Raw genomic sequence first — 26,004 nt, 5'->3', positions numbered from 1 at the left:
TCCCCAAATTGCAGTTCCGCATCCCTTATATCTGTGTGACACCACGTCTCTGATATCCCAACAATATCTGCCTTCGATGTTTTGAGCAATACCTCAAATTCATCAAATTTATTTACTAAACTCCTAGCATTGGTGTACACGCAAGTATACCTGCACCTGTTTCTATTCTTAGCTACCCTAACACAACCCATGTGTTTACTTGTACCACAATGGCTCCCAGCAGTCTCTGAAATACCATGCATCTTGTTTTTCAGGCTTCTGCTCATTCTAATAGAAGCAGTGCAAGAATCTCTTTCACCTCTGCCAGTGGCTACTGTCAATCTATTGGTCTTTGTCTCCCCCCAAGCTAGCAGTTTTCCGACCCACCTAACACTGCCTCGATAGCATCAGCAAATATTCTTGCACCCTTTCTATTTAAGTGTATCCCATCCCTGTAGAAGCAATCTCTCCTGTTAACAAGTACAGTCCAGGCTGAAAAAAATTCTACCCTTTGAGCCTTGCACAATCTTTCCAGGGCCGAATTGATCGACAAGGCTCTCATCATATACTCCCTCCTATCGTGTCTGGGCAGAATTGCAGACACTTTCAAATTCAACCCTAATTCTCGGCTTTTGTTCAACAGTGACCTGTACTTGTTAAGTAATTCTGCCGGTCTCCTACTCTTAATATTATTAGTGCCAACGTGTACAACTATATCACCTTTTGTGCCCTTAAAAGATGATATTCGCTCTACAACGTCATCAACCTTTGCCCCTGGCAGACATACCCTGGTCCTGTTCCACCTATCTTTTTTACAAAGCATGTTCCCCGTTTCCCTGACAATAGAGTCACCAACAACTACTAGTTCCTTCGGGACCAGCGCATTCTGCCTTGGGGGTTGTCTCTGTGTCACGCGATGCCCAAGTGCAAGCTCTGGCGTTGATGTGGGCAGCTGAGAGCTTGATGGGCCCCTCAATTTAGTTTCTTCGAGGGCATCCACCCTGTCCTTCAAGCTCTCATATAGGCCCAAAAGAACGCCGAGTTGTTGCCTGATATCGTTACACTCCTTGCATCGCGCACACACAAAGACATCCCCCTTGGCAGTATCAAGTCCCGTACCCGATTGCTCTGCAAACATCAAGCAAACAGTGCATTTTATAAGGCTGTGAGTCAGAGGACAACTGCCCCCCTCAGTTCTGCTCTGAGCCACAGCACTTCCATTAGCTTGAGCCTTTGCTTTGCTGCTCTGGTCTGAGTCATGATTCTATTAATTTATTAATTAATTATGTTATGTTATTAATTATATTACGTTTGTAATCTAAGTCGTTATATGTATTTATTTAAACGTACAATTTAACTGCTAACGAAGTTCAACTAACGCTATCTAGTACGGTATATAACCTACGGTATATCTAGTACGGTATCACAATGGCGGGAAAGTTAATAACGGTAGCGGTAGTTACGAACACGTGGAAACCCTTACCGATACTTTTACAAGGCCGAGTAAAGAATAAATACACCAAATTAATCAAAAAATCACAAAATAATGTTATACTACTAAATTTAAATCAAAAGTTTTAGAAAAACAATAATTTCAAATCAATAAATAAGAAAAATCCACTTAGCGGCTTGGAACACGACCGTCACTAGTAGCCTCGTCAGCAGACTTATAGATAAGAATGCTCTGTTACGATTTGGACAAGTAGTAACTTTTCTACTCTGAGCCTCTTTGAAATCTAATCTGGACAGATTAATAACTGCTTGACAATTGCTGTGAGCTTTGGAGTAAGCAGAAAATGAACTTGGAGATTTGGATGAAAGCTAATTACAATATGCAACATTCTTCTCTTGAATGGCCTTAGCTCATATATTGGGAAAACGAAGGTTTAGATAAAGGATGGGATTTTATGGTGGAGTGTGGAATAAAGAATTCCATTACTAGAAGAATAATTTCACTGACATGATCTTAGTGAATGTTGACATTAGAAGCATTGAAGCAGTAATCTGACTAAGAGAAGAAAATAAATTTTGCAGATTATCCCATTTTGCATTCTTTTAATGCCAAACAACATGAGATTTAGAATGGTCAAAAGAGAAAAACTCCATTGGAGAAGAGACCATCACCAAGTTGTGATCTGAGGTGATTGGAGGACCACTCATCTTGAATGTGTACTAAGAAAGATTGTTTGTGAAAAAAAAATCAGGTGTGTTGGCTGCATGATTAGGATTGTAAATGAACAATCTATGTCATTAGTAATTTCAAAAGTCTCAGCATCTCAACCAGCTATTTCAGGTGAAACTAGAAAACAGGAGCCAGCTTGAGTTAGCTTTAGCATTAGTAGAGGCATATGATGCAAGAAAGCAAGCTTATATATAGCATCAGCGGAAAAAAAAAAAAAAAAACCTTCTCATTTCACACATCCATTCAATCTGAATATTTGTCTAGTTCAGCCTTGAATCTATTTAAACTGTCAACTTTCATAAAGACAGATGGAAGTTTCTTCCCGCAATCAACTACCCACTGGCTAAAGGCAAATTTCCACACATCTATTCTAAAACTGTCTGATCACAATTTCAATTTATGCCACCTCAAGTGTGGAATCTGAGCAAGAGAAAGAAGCCAATCAGCATTGAGCTTGCTCAAACCATTCAAGACCTTATACACCTCAGTCAGCTCACCTCACAGGTGCATTGTCTCCAGATTCTGCAATTTTCAGAATTTAAGCCTTTCTTAGTAACAGCAACCCTTTGTTCCACTCAGTAATCTCGTTGCCGTTCTCTGTACTCGTTTCATCAGCTCTCTATCTTTCCTAAAATGAGGACTCCAGACCTGTATGCAGTACTCAAGGTGTGATCTGACCATTGCCTTCTAAAAGGCGATAATCACCTCCTTATCTCTGCTATCAAAATTTCTATATATCGTTGACAAGACACCATGAGCTACTCTGGCAACCTACCTGCACTCCTCAGAAAACTTCATATCTGACTGCACAACTAGCCACAGGTCCTTTTTATTCTCTACCACCCTGAATGTATTACCACACAGTTGATACGTTACTCTGGGATTACTCCTACCCATAGGCAGTACTTTATATTTGTCAATGATAAACTTCAGTTGCCACCTCCCAGCCTATCTGCTCAACTTTTCTAGATCCTGTTGCAGTAGCATACTGTCACTAGTGTCATTAACAACGCTGTCAACCTTCATATCATCTGCAAACTTAGACAATAAGCCTCATATACCTTCATCAATATCATTAATAAATACAGAAAACAACAATGGACCCAACACTGAACCCTGGGGGGACTCCACTAATAACATTAGTCCTGGAAGAGCAGTATCCATTGATTACCACTCTGTCTTCTCCCACTTAACCATCACTTTATCCATAGCAGCAACTTGCCCTTAAGGCCACACTGCTCCAATTTGTACAGTAGTCTTCCATGTGCAAGAGTATCAAAAGCCTTCCTAAGATCCAAGTATATGATATCAGAATTATTCTTTGCATCCAGTTCCTTTGTGACCACATCATGATGTCTAATCAAATTGGTCAGAGAAGACTTCCCTTATCAAACCCGTGCTGTGTCTGAACTATAACTGAGTCTTGTCTAGATGATCCTGCAGTGCTTCTTTAACCAGTGCCTCCATTAATTTCCCCGGAACAGAAGTTAAACTAACAGGCTGTAATTACTTGTGTCACCCTTTGATCCTCCTTTGTGAATTGGCATCACATTTGCACATCTCCAGTCCATGGGGGCTCCTTTCAGTCCAAGGAGGCTCTCATAAATATGGCTAAGAGTTTGCTTACTTCCTTTGCCACCTCCTTTAATATAACTGGATAGATCCTATGATATTACAAAATCATTTAGCTCACAGCCAGAGTTTAATTCACCTGTGTCATTCCCCTCCCTGAATAACTCATGTGTAAATGTTGATGCAAAATACTCATTCAGTTTGTTAGCTACCTGAGCAGGATCATCAACAGTCGAACCATCGATATCAAGTGGACCAATCTGATTGATCTCCTTCCTTCTAGAGTTTACATAAGTAAAGAACTCTTTGCTGTTTTTCTCTGCATTCTTCGCCAAAGATTTCTCGTAATCTGCCTTTGCCTGCCTATCCTCCTTAGTGACTTGATTGCAGACTATCTTATATCTACCATAGGCTTCTGTGTCAGCTGTTAATTTATATGTATCCCATTCATTTTTCTTCTCTGCCACATGTCTCATTAGGTCATCTGACATCCATTTAGGCATAATCCTTGAACAATATTTCTTGGTATGAAAAGCCTAGTAGCTTCCAAAATTAATTCTTTGAATGCTTCCAATTTAGAATTTGCTGTTGGTAACATCATCAGTTGGTCCCACTGTATAGAATTTAGATACTATCTCAGACCATCGTAGTCGCCTTTACGAAAGCAAAAATCCTTCCCTTTACCCTTGATGGTAGTTACCTCTTTGAGTAAATCCCACTTCAGCACGCTGTGATCACTGCCACCTAGTGGTTCCTTTATCTGCAGATTCTTAATGCATGAAGAATCACTACTGATAATCAGATCAAGAGTATTACTCCCTCTAGTTGTCTCCCGAACATGCTGATGTAGAAAACAATCATCCAATGAATCCACAAATGCCTTGCTAGTGTGTGAGTGACCAACCCATAGTCAATATAGTACCAGTGTCAGTGTAGTACCACAGAGTTGATACGTTGCTCTGGGGTTGCTGTTTCCCATATGTAGTACTTTACATTTGTCAATGTTAAACTTCATTTGCCACCTCTCAGCCCATCTGCTCAACCTTTCCAGATCCTGTTATATGAAGATGTAACCTGTTATATGCAGATATGAAGTTCTGTGAGCTGTGCAGATGGGCTGCAAGAGTAGCTCATGGTGTCTTGTCAATAATATACAGAAATTTTCTAAAAGAGATAAGGAGGTGATTATTCCCTTGTATAAGGCAATTGTCAGGCCGCACCTTGAGTACTGCATACAGGTCTGGAGGCCTCATTTCAATAAGGATGTAGAGCTGCTGGAACGAGTACAGAGAATGGCAACAAGATTAGTGAATGGAACAAAGGGTTGCTCTTACGAAGAAAGGCTTAAGTTTTGCAAATTACTGTGTCTGGAGACTAGGCAATGGCGAGGTGATCTGATACGGGTGTATAAACCCTTGAATGGTTTGAGCATGCTCAATGCTGATGGGATTCTTCGTGTTGCTCAGAATAATCACCTGAGATCGCATAAATTCAGATTGAGGAAAGACAGATGTAGGAGAGATGTGCGGGAATTTGCCTTAAGCCAGCGGGTAGTTGGTTGGTGGAAAGGACTTCCATCCCTTGTTGTGGAAGTTGATAGCCTAAATAAATTTAAGGCTCAGCTGGACAGGTATTTTGAACGAACGGAGGGGTGAAATGGGAGTGTTTTTTGTTTTATTTTTTTTGGCTGATGCTGCATACACTTACTTTCTTGCATCATATGCCTCTACTAATGCTAATGCTAAATCGTCATCTGACCATTTTTTTTTTTAAATTCAGAAATATAAAACATTTTAAATATTTCTACATGTTCTTTCATAGTTGTAAACCTTTCAGTTAACGAGAAAATTATTGTGTCCATAATTTGAAAGAAAAAAATTAATTTTGGGATTTGTTGCAGATCCTGAATAGCTTCATCTCTACTTTCATAATTGAAATGATGTGCTTTTCCTTACAGTACTTACATCTGGAAAAACTTTAATGGCATTGATAGTAGCCATATTATTAGCTGAATCGAAAATTTTTTTTACTGCTTCCTCTGTTCTATTTTCTTTAAAATATTCTGCGATATTTTGTAGACATTCAAGCGCTTCATGTATATCAGAATTCTTTTTTTTTATTGCATTTTGCATATTGAATTAATTTTATTTAAAATGTCATGCCAAATTATAATTGAAAAGAAACTTATAAGATGTTATTTTTAAAGCTATTGATTTATGATCATTCCTTGTATCCATATTTTTATTTTTGTCTTCAGTGATTATAAGAAGTCATAGTAAAATATTTAGCTTCTCTAGTCATTTCTAGTATTTTTTCTGTAATATTTTGTGAAATTATTTCAATAATTTCATTTTGTATCTGATCACCCAAATAATGCATGATATTTTTCGATTCAGATTTCTGGATACGGCGAATATGTTCTGCCATAACTGAATCAAATTTAACAATTGTTTTAGTAAATTTTAAAAAGTTTCATTGTCATTTTCATATAAATCTTTTGAAGATCCGCTGAACACTATACATTACCTTTCTAAAAATGGTATCATATATATTATTCTTGCTGAATTCCAGAACATGGGTATCTCCATTGCAGGCTTGGCCTAAGAACAGAATGATTGTCCGGTCAAGTTCTGTGATTGGCTGATTGTTTTGAATGCATAATTTACCTCATTTTGCTTTTCTGATTGTTTACTTGGATGCAAATTTGCTTCCAATTTAGAGGGAAATGCGAAATTATAATTGTCATCGTGCTGCTCTACTTCCCTTCAGTTATTGCAGCGTTTCCCAAACTTTTTTAGTCATGGAACACTTTTCATCTCACAATACATTGACAGAACACAAACGAAACAAGTTTACTGGGAGCCAAAGAACTGTTTGTAATATTTTACAACACATGTAAAGCCGAAATTCAAATATCTGTCATCATACTTTTGTTTTGGTCTTTTATTAGTTGGTTCCTGTTTTTTTCACTTCAGATTTTTGGGGAACCAAAGGCTGTGATTTTCCATCCCCACTTTGAAGTGTGACAATATTGTGTTCCTTTTCATTGACCACAGTTGAAATACTAGAAGTACTTGTTGCTTGTTTTAAAGTCCTTTTTTCAACCACAAATCCATGGTCATTTATTTTAATAATAGTATTTCAAAATATTGATAATTATCAAAAAAAAAGGAAGTGAGTTTAGTATGATATTGGTTTGCTTCACTCTCTCCTTTAACCCGTATAATCCAGCCTAAGATTTCTTAGGCTGGATTATACGGGTTATTTAATGTAGTGATCTAATATGCCATTTCATATAAATGGCATATTAGATCGCTACATTGCTACTTTTTAGAAGATATCATTACCTCAATGCATATTTCTCTATGCAAAAGCCTGCCAAAATAAAGTGTTCCACAGTCTATTTGATTATTAGTCTATGCCAGCATATTAACAACAAAAAAAAAAAAAAAAAAAATGTTAAAAATTATAATGATACAAAAGTTGTGTCCACCCAAATATGCAAAAATTTCTTTATTTTATATATATATTTTTAATTATTAATTACAAGTTTTTGTGGAATACTTGTTCACATCTCACAGAACACTAATGTTTCGCAGAACTCAGTTTGAGAAACGCTGGGTTATTGTGTGTTATTTATTGTTATTCCATTTTTAAATGGATGGATGTAAGACTAATTGAATGGTGGATGAGTGTGAATTTGATAGCTTCGGAATACAAGCATTTTCAGCGTGGATGGCATATGAAGACTGTTGAGGTGAGTTTTTTTTTAAAGTTGTTTTGACGATTTGATGTTTTTTGCAGTAATTGTATGCGTTGCTAGTATCAGGTTCTGTTTATATTAGTGTGGCAGCAGCCCCCAGAACAAAAAAAGAAGCATTTCTGTTGACGTTCATGTGCCACTCTCATTATTAATGCTCGTGAAATCGCCTAGTAATGTACAGCCACAAAAGCGGGGATGTGGGGGTGCCATCGCCCAGAAAAAAAAAATTAATAAATAAAAAGCATTTCTGTTGACGTGGATGAGCAATTCTCATTGTTAATGCATGTGAAATCATCTAGTAATGTTTGGGTGAGAAGAATACTGGTTGTACGGGGTGTTAATTTGTTAGCTGTTTTAAAAAATTGTCATTTTGCCATTTCTTTTTCTTCATTTCAGTGCCAGCATATTGTGATGTCATGTGACATCTAATAGGGGTATAATAGCATATTGTGATGTCATGTGACATCTAAAAGTCTAATAGGGGCCCATTTATTGGGGGGGGGGTCATTATATTTGAGTATAGTATTATATTGCACCTATTTTTCAGGGGAGCCCACAGTAAATTTTGCATCGAGGCCCACTTTATCCAGTTACGTTACTGATCTGGTAAATGTTAATCAATCAGATGGCCAGTTCAACTTTTGGGTATGTGGGACAGCCAGTTGGATAGGCGAGTACCACTAAGTTGCAGAATGATAATCCCTTTGGCTCTTAATTCACGCTTAGTAGCAGCACTAATTGCTTCAATTGCTTGAAGGCCAGAGGTGCGAACAATGTGTTCCCAGTTAAGCTTTTGTAATCCATTCGTTATATGGAAATTTTCTTCATTCTGCAGAAATTATTTTAAATGTAATTACCAAGGAGAATTCAAAAAATATTGCTAAATAGAAAATTTCACTGTAAAGAAGTTCGTTAAACAGAAGTCTGACTTGTATATGTCAAAAATTTTTGGCACCCTCCAGAACTGCCGCCCATAAGCAATGCTTACCTCTCCTACTCACTTTCTACGGCCCTGTATATATACAGGGTGATGCACTACCAGTGCAACAAACTTGCAGGAGGTGTAGGGGGCACAAAAACGAATCGGAATCACATAGCATTGCAGGGTCCGAAATGCCTTCGTCATGCGGGAGGTCGCGCATGACGCAAGAAAAAGAACAGAAACAGCAACTCGTTAGTGTAACAGAAATCATTTTAATGACAAGTTTTATATTGGCAAAAAGCCATGGTACAGAAGGTGTTCGAAAGTTCAACTAGAAGCAGTCACACAGGCTTCACAGCGCTGCCGCATGGAATCCCTAACGTTCTGGAAGATTCCTGGCGTGTCTCGAATCTCCCCGGCAGCTACAGAGATGCAAGCGACGAGGTCTTCAACTGAATCAACAGGGGTCTCGTACACCAATGTCTTCATTTGACCCCAGCATAAGAAGTCCAGGCATGATATCTGGTGATCTAGCAGGCCAATGAACCGGACCACCACGACCTATCCAATGCTGTCCAAATGTAACATTTAGGTGTTGGCGGACGTCATTGGTGTAGTGTAGGGGAGCCCCATCATGCTGGAACCACATTGAGCGGCGCAACAACTGAAGAACATGTGCTTCTTCAATAAGTTCGGGCAAGACTTGCTGTAGAAAGATCAAGTATGCCGTACTGTCCAGACGAGGGGCAGAAGGTACGGTCCAATGCAGTGGTCTCCAACAATTTATGCCGGTCCAAACATTGACAGAGAAACGGTGTCGAGTTGCACGTGTTCGCGTACAAATGGTGTTATGTTGATTGAAGGTTCCCTCTCTTGTGAAACTTACCTTATCCGTGAACCATACGGATGCAGCAAATGCGCTGTCTGCCGCACTCTGTTGAAGAAACCAAGTAGCAAAGTCCTCCGGAGTGGATAATCCGCAGGCTCCAATGATTGGACGCGTTGCAGATGGTATGAACTCATTTGGTTTGCCGACAGTACTCCATACAGTGGATTGGGAAATATCCAATCGTTGGCCTATCACTCGAGTACTCGTACTCGGATTGCCTTCTGCAAGATGTAGGACATTCTCCTCATTGTTTGTCGTCCTCGTCATTCGCTCTCGATTCATGATACCTCTCGTGAAACAACCAGTCTCACGTAACCTTCTGTGCACACGCGTGAAAATCGTATGATGAGGAGCACGCCTGTGCGGGAAACGTTCCTGGTACAAGTGCAGAGCAGCGCGCCCATTACAGTCCGCAGCTCCATACGCGAGGTGTATGTCGGCCAGTTCAACGTTTGAATACTCATCCAACCTACTGCCTCGGGAACCGGTTCGCAAATGCTGACTTCCAGCGGGATCGCTGTTCACGCGACCTCCCGTTCAACGTCCTCTACCACATGACGAAGGCATTTCGGACCCTGCAATGCTATGTGATTCCGATTTGTCTTTGTGCCCCCTACACCTCCTGCAAGTTTATCGCACTGGTAGTGAATCACCCTGTATATATAAACTCACCATATCATCACAGCATCCTTTTAGATATGACAGGCTAGGGCTTGCTACCTGGCATAAGAATGGTTTCAAATTTAAGAAGGATAGTTGCAAATTTAAGAAGGATCGATGTGTGGAAATTTGCTTTCAGCCATCAGATAGTTGGTTGATTGTTGGCCAAAATTCCATTTGGTATTGTAGTAGTGGGAAGTGAATAAATTCAAGGAAGAACTAAATAAGCTTTTAGAGGGGATGGAGGTGCTATTGGAAGGTTATTTTTATTATTATTTTTTTATAAGCTTGTGTTCTTGCATTCTTGCCACTATTAACATTAATGTAATTTACATTGATTTCAAAACCTTTGGATGTGTTTCTTGGAGGTGATGTTACTTCTGATTGCTGTCATGCCTGGTACTTTGTTTTTCAGAAAATGTTTGACTTTGAAGGACACTGCTTAATACCGAATATTCACATCTGTCAAAAAAAAATTATGGGAATGTGATGCAAATTAAACAGTTTTTGAATTAAAATGGCTTCTTAACCTCTGTAATTTGACTAATGAAGTGGGAATTTAATTTCATTAGAATGAATAAAAGTGGAATGAGGTGTGCCTGCATGCATCAAGTCTCTTAGGAAATACTTTACTGAGACTAACAATTCCATTCTAAGGTAGGGAAGGAATATATATTCATTGTGATGAAACATGGTTTTATGCGTACAATGCTGCAACAAAGCAACAGTCTTTATGTTGGAAGAGTCTGGAATCACTGCCCCCGAAGTTGTCAGTAGGCCACAATCACAGACATTTACATTGTACGAACTCACTCAGTGAGAGGAGAATGCTAACTGTGTTTTCAGACATTGATGGTGTGCAACAACAGCAGTGTGAAAATTATTAAAACATACTGTGAAATGGGAGAGATTGGTGTTTGTGTCATGGCACTCGTAGTCATACTCTGACTGTAAAGGAATTTTTGGCCAAATTCCATGACTATTGACTCCTAATTTCTGTACTCCACAAATCTAGTAAAGTATGGCATTTTTTTGTTCCAAAACTAAACTTTTCATTGAAAAAGAAGAAATTTGATAACATTGTTGAAAATTTGAAGACTACACTTGCAGAATTCAAAACCTAAAGCTTCCAACAATAGCAGTCACTGGACTTACTCTAACAGTCAAAGTGAACTTCTTTGAAGGTGCCAACATGCAATTTCCCCCTAAATATGTTAGATAAAAGAAACACACATACAGTGTGGAAACTAAACTTTTTTGATCTCACCATGCCTTTAGTCATACTAAATTAAGAAATTTTCAAATCATTTATTTTTATGTTATTCATTTATCCTCCACTTTCTGCACACCAATTAGTGCACTCCTGTGGAAACATATGGACCTAATCTGCATGCCTTTCTTTCCAACTTTTTTATTTACGATTTTTAAAGCTATTCCTGACTTTTATAACCACTTATGCCTTCCTTTAAAATTGTCAATTACAAATGTAGAACTTCAATCAAAGGTATTTTCATACATTTTAATATCTTTATTAAATTTGATTCTTTGAGTAATTATTCTTTAGTGAACTTTCAGAAACAAATTGAAAGCTTTTATTTTAATTTGGAAATTACTTTGAAACAGGAACAGAAGAGGAAGTTGTTTCATTCTCCATTATATGAGAGTGAGTTACACCTAAAGAAGTTGTATGTTCAAACCTGCAAGCGGTTGCCCTCATATGGTTGTCGTATATTTCAAGTGAAAGAACTCCTCAGAGGGAAAACAAAGAAAAAGGTACATTTTATTATTCTTTATTCATTTTATTTTAAATAACAGAAGCTATTGGAAATTACTTTGAAACAGGAACAGAAGAGGAAGTTGTTTCATTCTCCATTATATGAGAGTGAGTTACACCTAAAGAAGTTGTATGTTCAATTGGCTGGAGTAGCAAACACGTTACATATTCACAAATAGACGTTACATATTCAGATCTGTACATTACTATAAAAGTATGTCTCATTGTTAACTGAGCCCCGTTTAGTGTTCGGGTTAGTTACCTAGTGATTTTCTGCATTATTGACTACTTAAGTCAGAGTGCACCAATTCATATAATATGTTTCTTTGTGTGATTTATCTGCTGTACTGTTCAGAAGATCGTTAAAACAGACTTAACGATCTTAGGAAATACTTTACTGAGACTAACAATTCCATTCTAAGGTAGGGAAGGAATATATATTCATTGTGATGAAACATGGTTTTATGCGTACAATGCTGCAACAAAGCAACAGTCTTTATGTTGGAAGAGTCTGGAATCACTGCCCCCGAATTTGGAAATTACTTTGGAAATTATTTTATTAACACTGAAGCTTTAAACTTTTTTTTAAGTGTGGGTGACTCAGGTTTTTCTTTTAATTCAAATAATTTATAATTGTCTTATAAATTTCTATAATATTAAATACCATTTTAAATGTGTAATAAAATATTAAAGTAACATTAACAATGTGCTATAGAAATTTGAAAAAAATAATAATAAATAAATAACTTTCTGGTATGTTTTTGATATATTTTTGCTTATGGTATATTCTAAAGTAAGGGTATGGGATAAATAAAATTGGATTCCACTGATGCAATACTAAATATTTATGGTAAAACATTCTTATTTTAAATCCAACTGAACATTAAAATGCTATGCTTTGAATTACTTAGAGAAATTAGAGGGATATGGAATTCCATTTTATGTAACTGCTATGTTCTCTAGTCTTGGGGTTATAATTTATTCTGTTCCATTGTTCTCCTCAGATTTAGAAAATTCTTGGGGTGTTTTGGTTGTAGAATTATCTTTCCACCTTAATTTTGCAAAGCTCAAAATTTTGTTGTTACAGGTATTCTGGTTGCTGAAAATTTATTTATTTTTAATTACAGATTCTGAAATACTTTTTTATATAAGTTTTACCTAATTTTATATATGCTCCAGTAAATCACTTGTCGGTTTCTAAATCTGTGTTAAAGCGGTGCTTGCTTAAGATTACTATACTGTATATTATGTTTTTGAATTATTAGTTAAAAATCTCCTGCATCTTTCAATGCATGTCCTATGTTAAAATTTATGAATCATTGCAGTCCAAGTCCAGTGGAGGATAAAAGTTATTTCATGGACTTTGAGTCCATGAAAACCACAGCTGGTTTCTTTGCTAAACAATTGAAGAAAATGGACAGTTTTTTTCTTAATTATGGATTGGCCCTGTGCAGTGGTGCAATAAATCTAAATATAGATTTGACACTTTTATTGATCATATTAAGATCATATCACTGGCCATTTATTAAGATAATGCTAGTTGTTTATGATGAATTATGTCTGTTAGAGTCAGTAGTGCAACTAGAAGTTGGGGTGCACGGCAAATTTTTACCTCTCAACAAGAAACTCTTATAGAGTATCTTACTGTTATCACTTCAAATTACAAACATCCTTCTTTTAGTTTTATTACTATCCACTTTAAGGTACTATCTAAAAATAAAAGGAAATGAGTCATAATTTTGTAGGTTAAAGTAGTAGTTATTTTTTGTATATGCAGTAATAATGAAACTAATATAATAGGTATGCATAATAATTTATGTATTAACAGAACAAAAACTTTGCACCCCAATACAAATTTATGGTTGTACCCTTGGTTCACAATATCATAGTCTTGATATTGTGAACGAAGATAATGAAAGTTATCTTGGTTAAATACACATGAAATGAATATTCTGATCAAGAAGAGCTTCTTTGAGCATGGTTAAGCCTGTTAAATTGATTAACATCATTTTGCATTCGGATGTAACTTTTTTCTGATAAAATGTTTCTTTGAACTTCCTAACCTAGCCAAATAAAAATATTCCGTCGTCTTAAGTTAGGAAGGTTAGATTATGATTTGAAACTGATTGCTTAGTAGTGTCATGGGAAAATAAGCATACTAATAAAAATCATGTATCAGACTGATTTACAAGTTAATATAAATAAATTTTAATTTCTAGCAACTGATACATTAGTGAAAATCATACACCAAAAACAAAATACACATGAAATGAATATTCAGTTAGTGAGCACATAGCACTAAAGCCAGTAGCACATTGTTTTCCATGTATTTTTCTTCAGTTTTACCCTTTGTTAATAAACCTAACTTAACCTAACTTCCAATTTCACGAAATAATTATTTTTGCTACATATGTGCCTAAAAATCATTATGCATCGTCCTCTCTACCTTTAACTAAAAACCATTGTTGCCACAAGCTGCCAATTGAGGAACATTATTAGCATGATTGACAGCTTATACAAACATTACTGGAATGAACGAATATTGTTGGAATAATCAACAGCATATATTAGCATTAGCATTAGTAGAGGCATACGATGCAATAAAGCAAGCTTATGCAGCATCAGCCAAAAAAAAAAAAAAAAAACCCTCCATTCATTCCAAATGCCTGTCCAGCTCAGCCTTAAATTTATTTAGGCTGTCAAATATGATTCTGAAATGCTTGTTACAGGTAGGATTTTTAACCTTTGCAAGGCTATTCCCTGATCCTCCCCATCCTCCCTCCCTACTGTTTATACGTTCTACTGTATATATAAATGCAAACTTTGGCTTGTATATATTAATTAATGATATACTCTGGAATTAACTGGAGTTAGCATTGTCTTAAAATATTTTTTATTATTATACTTATTTATTTTTTTATTTCAGACTACACGGTTGTTAGGGATTGGCTTAGAACACATAGTATTACTTGATAGTAAAACTCTCCTACCTACAAAATCACAACTTACATCTGACCTTCAGCAGTGGAGAACTGGTGGTGGACGCTCACATGATCAGTTGGTTTTAGAGTTTCGAGTGACGAAGTGGTCTTTCATTACACCATCTCAAGGAGCTTTGAGATCGATCAGCACAGTACTGTGGGAAATTATGCAGGATCTGGATGCTCATTTCCTTAATGACCACATAGTATCTACAAGTGAACAACTTGATATTCGTGAGTTATACATTTATTCAAAACTTCTCAACCTCACTGATAAAAACTGAATTTGTGATAAAATTATAAACATAATTGTAATCCAAGTAGAAATTCTATTTACTGAAAAATTGTCAGTTTTTCACATGATTAGTGTAATCATTAAAATTTTTATATAAAGATAACAAAATACCTTTGTTTCTGATACATATTGATTCATTGCAAGGATATATATTTTTTAAATAATAATTAAATAAATATTTCCTTAATAAAATGTTTTATAAAGTTTAGATTATAACTTTTTATGTATAACGTTTTGTACAAGTTAGTAATGACTCCCCCCCCCCCCCTTTTTTTTTGTTTGAAGAGGATTGAATTATGTTTGAAAATTATAAATTTTACCATGTTCAAGGTAACTTTAGAATAATAAATCAATTTTGTTAGAATGCAGTCAGTGATATTGGACTATAAAGTAGTTATTTTGGTAAGTTTCCCATTAAGAAAACGACTGGGATACTCCCTAAAAAGGAAGCCTTTGGCCTAACTTTGGTTCTCCTCTAATTATTTTAAGTGCTTTAGCCCTCCTCAGGGTGTGGATAGGGATAATCTCTGAAAGGAGTTTATTGCTAACATTATAATCTTCACTAATATCACTTGTGTTCTCAAGTATATAGACATCTTTTCTTAATTAAGAAAAGAATAAGTAATTAAACAGCATATGCTATTGATGAATGGATTGTTTCCTGATTATAATCCACATTAAATCAGTTTTATATAAATTTGTGCATAATGCAAAATTTCTTTAGGTTTGACAAAAAATGGAAGGTTTGTTCATATTAATTGCTGAAAGTTGGCAAGTTTCCTTTTTAGGTATTTAAAAATAAAAAACTTTCGCTGCTAATTCTGAAAACTATAAACATTTAATCCAGTCCATTTGTTTCTCAGCTGCTACCCAGAATTTTCTGGACTACCCTTACCAGGAAAAAATAGATGGTGATAATGTAAATAATGTAAAAAATAGATGTGATAATGTGTAAAATAGCACTGAAGTAAGCTAGATGAGTTTGGCTTACTTCATTGTTATTTTATGCTTCTAAATATGGTTGTAAATAAGAATAATTAACCTAAAGTAAGCCATATGAGTCTGACTTACTTCAGTGTTATTTTATATCTCTGAATAAGATTGTGTTAATTGCCCTTTATGGTTTTTGTGTTTTATCAGGATGACAGATTTAAAAGGACAACAAGTTTACATAAAAACTCCTTCCATTAGTGGTTTCAGTTATGAATAAAGGTTTGGAAAAAACAGAATTGTACTGAAAATACTATCTTTAAATAAATATCAGTTACATTTACTTTCAGAAAGAATCATCAAATTTTTAACATCATTTATTCTGATTTTCTTTTCTTTATTAATTTTTGTGTCACATGCAGGTCAGCCAGACTGAAAAACGCATGTTATTTATTTATTTTATTTGTTTTATAAAACAGATTATGGCTTTTTTAGTTCCACATTTTAAATTATTTAATCTAATTAATATATTTGATTGCATCCCTTTAATACAGGTATATCTATGTTCTTAAATTCCTTGTATTTTAATTCAATTACTTTTAAATTTATGATGTATTTTTACTTGCTTTATGTTTTAGTTTGTAATTGACTTTGTTATTTTATTTTTTATTTATTTTACTGTTTTGTATTTATTCTGTATTATGTGTTAGATGTATTGTATATACTGGTTTACGGAAAAGTGGCCCCCGCATTTCGCCCCCAGTAGATAATGAGTAGGCTACAGAAATGGAAATACTGTACAGTCAACTCTCGATAACTCGAATTTTTATTGAAGTCCCAGACCCTTTAGTGGAGATTCCATGTTAAACTCTCTTGATTACTCGAACTGAACTTCCGATAACTCTAACTTTTCCGAACAAATTTTCAAAATTACATTCGTGTACAAATTGTCACGTAGCTTTTAAACTAATTTCTCCCCTTTTGTATGTCTTCAGGGTTCTCTTTCCATTGTGAAAGGATTAACTAGAACTGTTAATCCTTTCACAATGGAAAGAATACATACTCGACCACGAGAGTCACATGGTTAGTGAGGACATGGGGGAGGGAACAGTGACTAATCTTATAGGAGTCTTTTCAGTAACAAGTGAATCTTGTTCTGATTTGTCTAAATTCAAACAATAAAAGCTCCTGCATCTGGCTCTCCTCACATTTCGTGGCGCAGTCGACAGCGCGCGTTTGCTGTTTTCGCCGCCTCCACAGAGAAGTAAGATACAGAGTGGACTCTTGCTCAATTCATCCCAGCGCCCGCACTTTCAGAACACGAAACTAACGCGGCGATCTGTGGCCATCAAAACTCAATGAGTAATAATGTGCGTGCCCAACGCTAAGTTGCTAACACGTGGGTTGCTTCTGTGTCTCAATTTCTAGTGTTCGTTAAATGTAGAAATTTCGTTTTAAATAGTCTTTTTTTACTATTGTTATAATTATTTGTGTATTTATTTTTCTATTATTATAATTATCTGCTGTCATGCACAGAAATAAGTGTTTTGTGTGAGATAAATCTGGAGTTCGATTGTACCGCTTTCCAAAAGAACATTTAAGATAATTTTTCAGAATTGATAGAACCTGGAAATGTTTTTTTAAAAAAATACTGAATAGCTAATTAATAACTAATTCATAACTTATTACACTAATTTATATGAATAGTGTATTGATATTAATCCAAGTAATAGTTTATGAAATAATTAAATTATTCCATAAAAAAATCTTCATGAAATATGTCATAACATCTTTACTGTTTCTGAAATCAAGTCAAGTCAAGTCAGCCAGTCTCACTGACAAAGTGAAAGAGTTATTTTTATGAATTAAATCAGCATGCTCTTTTTATATGTATTACAGGACATTTCATGTGAAGATATTACTAATTCAATTTTCATTGGACTACACATAATTCAAATATCCTTTGTATGAAATGAAAAAATTCATAAATAAAAAGAATTTCAATTATATAGTTTTTTTTTTTTTTTTTTGTTATTGTACTGCTAACTCAAATAATGATCTGAATGAAAGAATGCTAAATTCCTTTTGTTAAAGAAAATAACTAACTCAGCAAAAAAACAGTCAAAATTTAGTCACAGAGAATTATCTTCCAAATTTTTCATTCATTCCAGATTCTTTGTATTTCTGTGAAGTGTATAAAAAAAAAAAAAAATTATTAGTGGCTCTGGTTAGTAGGGAAATGATGCAGTGTTCATAAGATGCCAGACATAAAACAATAAATAAATAAAGGAAAAGAATTAAATAAAAATTAGAACCAAAGTTAAAAGCAGCTCAATTCATTCATTATATTGAAACCTAAAACAACAGTTGAGATCAGTCAAAATGACAGATGTAAATTTATGGAGTTAAAGTCAAAAAAGTAATATTTAAAAATATAATAGCCAGACATTGCCTAAAATGCAGCCTACAAGGATATTAAGATGACAGTGATGTGTGCCATTTGCAATAAACATTAATAAATACAGAATTTCATGTAAACACTACTGGATTGAGGTGAGTGAAAATAAAAAGGTTTTAATAGAGTGAGATAGGTGTACTGGCCTCATTGTACTCACAGAATTGTACCAAAATCTGCTATAGTTAGCCACCTGATTATTTACACCCAGTAGTGTAAATAAAAAAAAAATCTGTATTTATTAATGTCTATTGCAAATGGCATCTTAACCTCCTGCTCCTAAGGATGGAGAAGGATGGAACATCCAAACATTATGGATGTTTGGCCATTACTTATAAAAATATTAAATTTTATTAATAATTAAATAATTTTTTTTTAGGTGAAAACAAGTAAATTTCCATATTTAACCAGAGAAATGAATTGAAAGTATAAGTGGGGGGAGAAAATACCAGAAAATACTAATAAAAGTAAATTTCCATATTTAACCAGAGAAATGAATTGAAAGTATAAGTTGGGGGGGATAAAATACCAGGGGTAGGAAAACGTAGGATTTGAATTGCAGAAAGAGAAAACAGCTGCATTTCATGTTACCACACAGCCTCTATAACCAGTTGTATATTATTGCCGAAACCTTTACTTATGTTATGGTTTGCTAATCGTCCACCGTTCTTAGTGTTGCTATTTTTGGATTGGAGTAACAATAACCTATGAAAATTATATACTGTACTAATAATCTGCGAATTGATATATTATCTAACGCAATAACAAAACTTTAAAAAATACTCCAGGAACATTGCTAACTTCACAATGTTCAGGCCTGTTTCTATGTTCTGAAAGTGGAGCCTCCACTGTCTGTGCAATTTTAAAATGTAGCCAGAATTGCCATTGTCGTGTATGGGAGTGTCCCCTCTGTATGTTACTACTCTGTGGCCGCCTCATTATCAGCGGTGCATCGTGTGAACAAGCTGAGCGTCGCAAGCAATGCAATACAGTATATCTGCATATTATTTTTGCATCTTGATTGATTAATCCTGTGTGTACAATGGCAAAAAGTGTTCCGTAAATAAGAGGCAAAAGAAAATTGGTAGATGATGACAACCACCTTTTACGTGTTTTCAAAGAAAACTCTAGATGAACAACATGGAATCTGGGTTTGTGAAAAATGTTCCACCTGCAAAGGGCGTGTTTGGACAAGAGGGTTTGGAAGGCCCAGTTGTGAAAGTCGTAACAAAACATAACCATGCAGCTCAAGCTGCAAGGTCGGAAGCATTGCAATTGATTGGTCAAATATGGCAACATGCAACAACCACGAATGAATGGCCACAGCAAATTGTTGCATCAGTTATTGCAGAGGCTCATGCCAGTGTCACGGCATTACTTCCTAAAAAGGATACACTTAAACGAACCATTCGTCATGTTCGATGCAACAATGGTACTCCTGCTTTACCGAGCAATCTCCAGGACCTAGTAATTCCACAAAATTATCAAGAAATTATTATCGGTGGCAATGTACAACAGTTTTTAATGTATGATTCTCAGGACGAACTGCTCCCGGGTCGCATGCTTATTTTTTCCACTAGTAACAATCTTCAGTTATTGGTGTGTAGCCAGGAGTGGTTTTCTGATGGAACTTTTAACACAGTACCCTCACATATCCAGCAGCTTTATACAATTCATGTGGTTCAATTCAATGCAGTTATTCCAGTGGTATATGCTCTTCTTCCAAACAAAATTCGTGCCACATACGTCAAGTTGCTTCAAGAAGTTAAAAATCTACACCCGGGTCTCCAACCTCAGCAACTTATTACAGATTTCGAACAAAGTGCCATGCAAGCCTTCCAACAAGAATTTCCTGGTATTGTAAATACCGGTTGTTTTTTTCCATCTTTCCCAAAGCGTTTGGCGAAAGGTACAGAATGAAGGTTTAAAAGCTCGATATGAACAAGACCATGAATTTGCTCGTTGGATCCAAATGATTCCAGCATTGGCGTTTATTCCTCCTGCTAACGTTATTTAAGCATTTGAAGATTTAGTTGAGGCTGATGACTTCCCCATTGAAGCTATGGTGATTGCAAACTACTTTGAAGATACATATATTGGAAGAAGACAAAGGAGAGGCCAGCAATTACCCATTTTTGCCATCGAATTGTGGAATGTTTACACACGAACACTGAATGATCAGCAACATACCAACAACGGCGTGGAGGGATGGCACAAGGGATTTCAGGAAACTTGTGCTACCTTATTCCCAAATATTTACCAATTCATTGATTCTTTAAAGAAACAACAAGAGCTGCACAATTTCGAAATTACACAACTAATTGCGGGTGATTCAGGCAGTCAAAGAAACAAGAAGTATGCTGCAATTTCTGCTAGAATCAAAAGAATAGTCCGAGATTTTCAAAATCGTAATGTGATTGATTACCTTAGAGGCATTGCATACAACTTCGAGTTTTAAACAATAATAATGTGCATTTATTCTATGATTGATAACCTTTGATTTGATTACCTTTATCTTTGATTGATTGATTACCTTTGATTGATTCATTCTATTAAAACAAAATAAATTATAATTAATAAAAAATTAGGTGTATTATTTACATTTCTATTTTCTTTTGTTTTAAACAATAATAATATGCATTTATTGTATGATTGATTACCTTTACCTTTGATTGATTTATTCTATTAAAACAAAATAAATTAGAATTAATAAAAAATTAGGTGTATCATTTACATTTCTATAGCCTATTCATTATCTACTGGGGGCAAAATGTGTCGGGGGAGAAATGCGGGGGATGAAATGTGCCAGGGGCGAAATGTGCCAGGGGCGAAATGCGGGGAAGGCAATTTTTCCGGATTCCATATATACTGTACTTGGAGGCATATGACCTTCACATGCCTCCTGTTTCTGTGAAATTAATAAAAAAAAAAATACTTAAAATAAAAAATATATGATTGAATTTCAAATTGGATTACTCATGCTTGCATTTCAGTTGCTGTTAAAAAGAAAAAAAAAAAAAAAAAAAAAACCCCAGAAAGTGATAGTATATAAATGCAGAATAGCTGAATCATGCAAAAAAATTCATTATTATTATTAGCTATATGGTGCAAGAAAGCCTGAGGCTTTTGCTGTATTAGCCAAAAAAATTTTCTCAATTACCCTGACAGAGAGAGAAAGAGAGAGAGAGAAGAGGGAGGGAGGGGCTATTGTTATTTGGTTTTTAGGAGCATTAGCAACGAAGGCCATTTTGCTCCGGGGATATGCAGTGGTCATTCCCTGACCTTTTCGCATCCTCCGTATTTGGTGGCTCACGGGCTCGAACCCAGGTCTAATCAAGAAGCGTGTGCTACGCACTGCTGCTCCTGCCCACCTGGCTATGAAAGTGCCAAGGGGGGAGATCATCAAGAAAGAGAAGGATGATGATATCCAGCAACATTTTACCAGAAAAAAAAATTTACCTATTATAGATAATTTCTATTCATACTGAATATCTGTTATATATCAGTGAACACCTGGAAAATGCTTATGGACCACCAGTGTTGCACAGAACACAGATTAAAATTCTCTGCTTATATCAAAAAAGCATGAAAGAAACTGTAAAAGTGGATACCTTTATTTCTAATCATAAGAACATGGTACCTTATAATATTTTAAACATGCTTGAAGAATGTCAATAATGAATGCCCTCCCTCAAATGATAACCAGACATATTATTATTATTATTATTATTATCATCCATATGATGCAAGGAAGCCTGAGGCTTATGCTGCACTAGGAAAAAAAATTCCCGAGTAGCCCTGAGAGAGAGAGAGAGAGAGAGAGAGGGGGGGGATGGGGGGAGGAGAGAGAGAGAGAGAGAGAGAGAGAGAGAGAGAGAGAGTCAAAAGTAGAAGGGAATCACCAAGAAAGAGAAGAATGATGATATCCAGCTCAGGACCCTGGGTGTGCCAAGCCCATACTCACCAGATGTGAACCCCCGGGGGGTTTCGGAATGCAACTGAAAATTCCTTTGGTAATTCATTTACCAACTAGATGCTTTTACACTGACATTATTGATCCTTTTCTTCAGAGATTATTATTATTATTATTATTATTGTTGCTCTTATATTATTTCTCCCTGATTGGGGGATTCCACTCCGTGACGGGTACTGCTACCAAGTACACAGGGTGGTTGTAATGTCTGGTGTTACTATTGGAAAGGAAATCTCTGACTATCCTACAGGTGTTTAGGATTGCAACTTTCTGTAGTTACTTGTAGGTGTTCTCTGGGACACCTATTGCTGCTAGGCTGCTATGTAGAGTCTTTGGCACCATACCCATGGTTGACACGATGATCGGGATGGTCGATAATTCTTGCATATGCCACATCTCCTTGACTTCATATCTCAGGTTCGTGTACTTCCTAATTTTTTCCTCATGGGTTTTCTGGACATTGCTAGTGTTAGGCACCGCTATGTCAATCAGGAAGGTAATCTTTTCCATCTTGTCCACAAGGGTTATGTCTGGTCTGTTGTGTGGGATGGTCTTATCCGTTATTATGGCATGGTCCCAGTACAGCTTGTGGGTTCGGATCTCTAGTACTGCCTGGGGTTCATACTTGTAGTATGGTCCACTTTCTTTGGTCACCTGGTATTTCCTCGCTAGCTTCTGACGTATTATCCTGGCTACCTGGTCATGTCTATGAGTGTACTCTGTCTGGGTGATCACCTTGCAACCCGCGGTGATGTATTGGATCGTTTCTGTGGTCAGGTGGCATCATCGACATGTGTCATCTGACATTCTGGGCATTCATCTGACATTCGGAAAGAGGGAGGATGGGGCCTGTCTTCCTCATGGCCTGGTGGAGTGGTGCTGTGTTGTTCTCCTTGAAGTAATCCTTCAGGTTAACTATCGCTGTTTTCTGTTGCTCTATCAGGCCCCTTCCTCCCTCTTTCTGAGCTGTTGTTAGTCTCTCCACTGCTGACTTTGGGTGGAGTTGGCGGCTCTTGATCGTCATTGTCCTTGTCTTTCACATGATATCTTCTAACTCGGTGTTACTCCAATCTATAACCCCAAAGGTATATATGAGTACTGGACCTTTATAGATGTTTATGGCTTTAACTGTGTTCCCTCCGTTCAATTTTGCTTTCAGCAGGCTTCTGCGACTCTGATGATATTTTTCTGTCAGGCACTTCTTGATTTCCTTGTGCTCTAACTGCTGAGCCTGCATCATCCCTAGGTATTTGTAGATCTCTCCTTCTGTCATAGCTTCGATCTCTTTACCAGTCAGCAGCTGGTAGTTTCAACCAACTAATTTTCCCTGGTGCAGTGTGTGGGTCTTGCATTTGTCTAGACCAAATTGAATCCTGATGTCCTTGCTGAATTCTTCGGTGATCTGGAGTAGTTGCTGGAGTTGCTTCTTGGTTGCCACATAGAGCTTGATGTCATCCATGTACATCAGGTGGGTGAGGGTGTATAGGTTCTTTCTTCCTTCTTTGAGATTATATCCATACTTGCTGCTGTGGTGCCTCCATAGCCAGGTGGGCAGGAGCAGCAGTGCGTAGCACACGATTAGACCGGGGTTTGAGCCTATGAGCCACCAAATATGGAGGATGTGGAAAGGTCAGGGAATGACCACCGCATATCCCTGGAGCAATATGGCCTTAGTTGCTAATGCTCCTAAAAACCAAATAACAACAACAACTTGCTGCCGTTAAGCACGGTGGATAGCGGGTTGAGACAGATCCACAGTTAGCTCAGAGCATCTCCCTGAAAGATTCCTCTTCTAATGGGGATTGGCCTGGTTGTGATGTTCTCGACCTTAATGGTGGTACTCCATTTCACCATTGTTGCTCCTAGCAAGTTTGTCACTATCGGATCGACCTTGTAGATCTCCAGGGTCTCTATTAGCCAACTATGAGGTGCGGAGTTGAAGGCCTTGCGGTAATCGATGTAGGCTGTGTTATAGGTTGTGGTGCTTCTTGTAGGCTTGCTCCATAACTGCAGAATCTATGTTTAATTGCTCCTTGCATCCTTTGCTCCTCCGCTTGCATCCTTTCTGCTCTTCGGCCATTGTGTTCTGACTCTCTAAGTGGTCTGATATCTTCTTGGCTATGCAGCTGGTCAAGATATTGTACATCGTTGGGAGGCAGGTGATTGGTCTGTATTTCACCGGGTTTCTTGTATATTCATCTTTAGGCTTCAGATATGTGACTCCTTTGGTGAGAAACTTCGGGATTGTCTCCGGGTGTCTTATCATTCAAGTGACCTGCTCTGCTAGGTACTTGTCTTCAGGTAAGCTTCTAGAACCAATAGTTGTGGATGTTATCAATTCCTGAGGTTTGCCAGTTGTGGGTGTTTCTGAGTGACTGTTTTACTTCTTCTCGAATCTCCCACTCTCTCATCTCTTGTATGTCCTTGGTTTTATTCCATTCTACTTCTATCAAGGGTGCTCTGCTGTTATGTCTTACCTCACTGCTCCAGATATTTCCCCAGAACTCCTTAATCATCTTCTTCTCAGGTGGTCCATTTCCTGCTTTCTTATCTTCACCCAGTTTCTTGTAGAAGGCTCTTTAGTCCTCATCAACGATTCGGTTGTTTATTTTCCTCTGGGAGTGCTCTTTGTATCTGCATAACCTCTTGCTGAGTGCGAGGAGGTTCTGCTTCAGAGTGTGCAAGTATTCTCCTATTCTCTGATTTCTGGTCTCATGTTTGCTGTGGATGCTGTCTCTCTTGAGTATACTCTTCACCTTTCCAATCAATTTCTTACTTCTATTACCCTGTTAGGTCAACTGACCTGTCTTGACTCTTAATTCTTCAATCTTCTGCTGAAGTCTTTTTTCCCAAGCTGATGGTTCCTTCTGTTTTCGGTTCTTCTGCTTCTTTTTCATCTCTCATTTCTTTTCCATTAATCCTAGTAGCTGCGATGGCAGCACAGTATATGTCTGTACGGATAGCCTCCAGCGTTGCACCATTGTTGTCAAGGTAATGTGGCATTATTTGCCTATTGAGGTGGTATGTTAACAGGATTTTATTTGGCCTCTGCTTAGGTATTACGTTGGTTTTTGTGGGGTCCATTCCTTCAAATTCTGTTAGGGCCTTCTTCCACTCGTCTTCTTTTCTGGATATCATGACTTCATCTCTTTCCACTTCAGCTACTCTGGATTGTATTTCTTCTTGCTGTTCCTCCTCTTGTTCCATGGTATGATGTTCCTCCTCTGATTCCATATTGACCATATTCTTTGTGCTTTATAGTTGATTGCTTTATAGTTGATGACATCCTGCTTGATTTTTTCCAAGATGGCAGGAGCTGTTTGGTTCTTTGTGATGGTGGCCCTTCTTTGGTCTGCTAATTGCTGTTCGGTGACCTGAATATCTGGGTATCGTTCCAACCACTTGGTATGTACTCACAACCTGTACGTTGCCATATCGGTCTCTAGCCTGGTTATTTCATAGTATTCTTCCATGATATATGTATTCATTTCAATTCTCCACTTCATGCGTTGGCATTTTCTTCCTTCCTGGGTGGTCACTAGCGCAGTTGGGTAGGAAGCACTTCCAGTTGGTGGGGCTGGATGGTCATTCCCTTCTCTTGTGGTAGCCTTATGGGGGACAGCGCCACT

General features: G+C 36.9%; 1 protein-coding gene across 1 annotated transcript in view; it reads left to right on the top strand.

Moving 5' to 3' along the window:
• Positions 1 to 26,004, top strand: part of LOC150078287 (uncharacterized) — a 910,840-nt gene that overhangs the window by 366,775 nt on the left and 518,061 nt on the right. Inside the window, 2 exon segments of the mRNA XM_090384522.1 lie at positions 11,591 to 11,740; positions 14,668 to 14,956. Of these exon segments, the coding sequence (XP_090240648.1) occupies positions 11,591 to 11,740; positions 14,668 to 14,956 (439 nt within the window).

This window comes from Mastigoproctus giganteus, chromosome 11 (genome assembly GCF_048544385.1).
Source record: "Mastigoproctus giganteus isolate SK-2022 chromosome 11, ASM4854438v1, whole genome shotgun sequence".
Taxonomy (NCBI): Eukaryota; Metazoa; Arthropoda; class Arachnida; order Uropygi; family Thelyphonidae; genus Mastigoproctus; species Mastigoproctus giganteus.
Note: the sequence above shows the minus strand (reverse complement) of the source record. Positions and strands in the feature narration are given on the sequence as shown.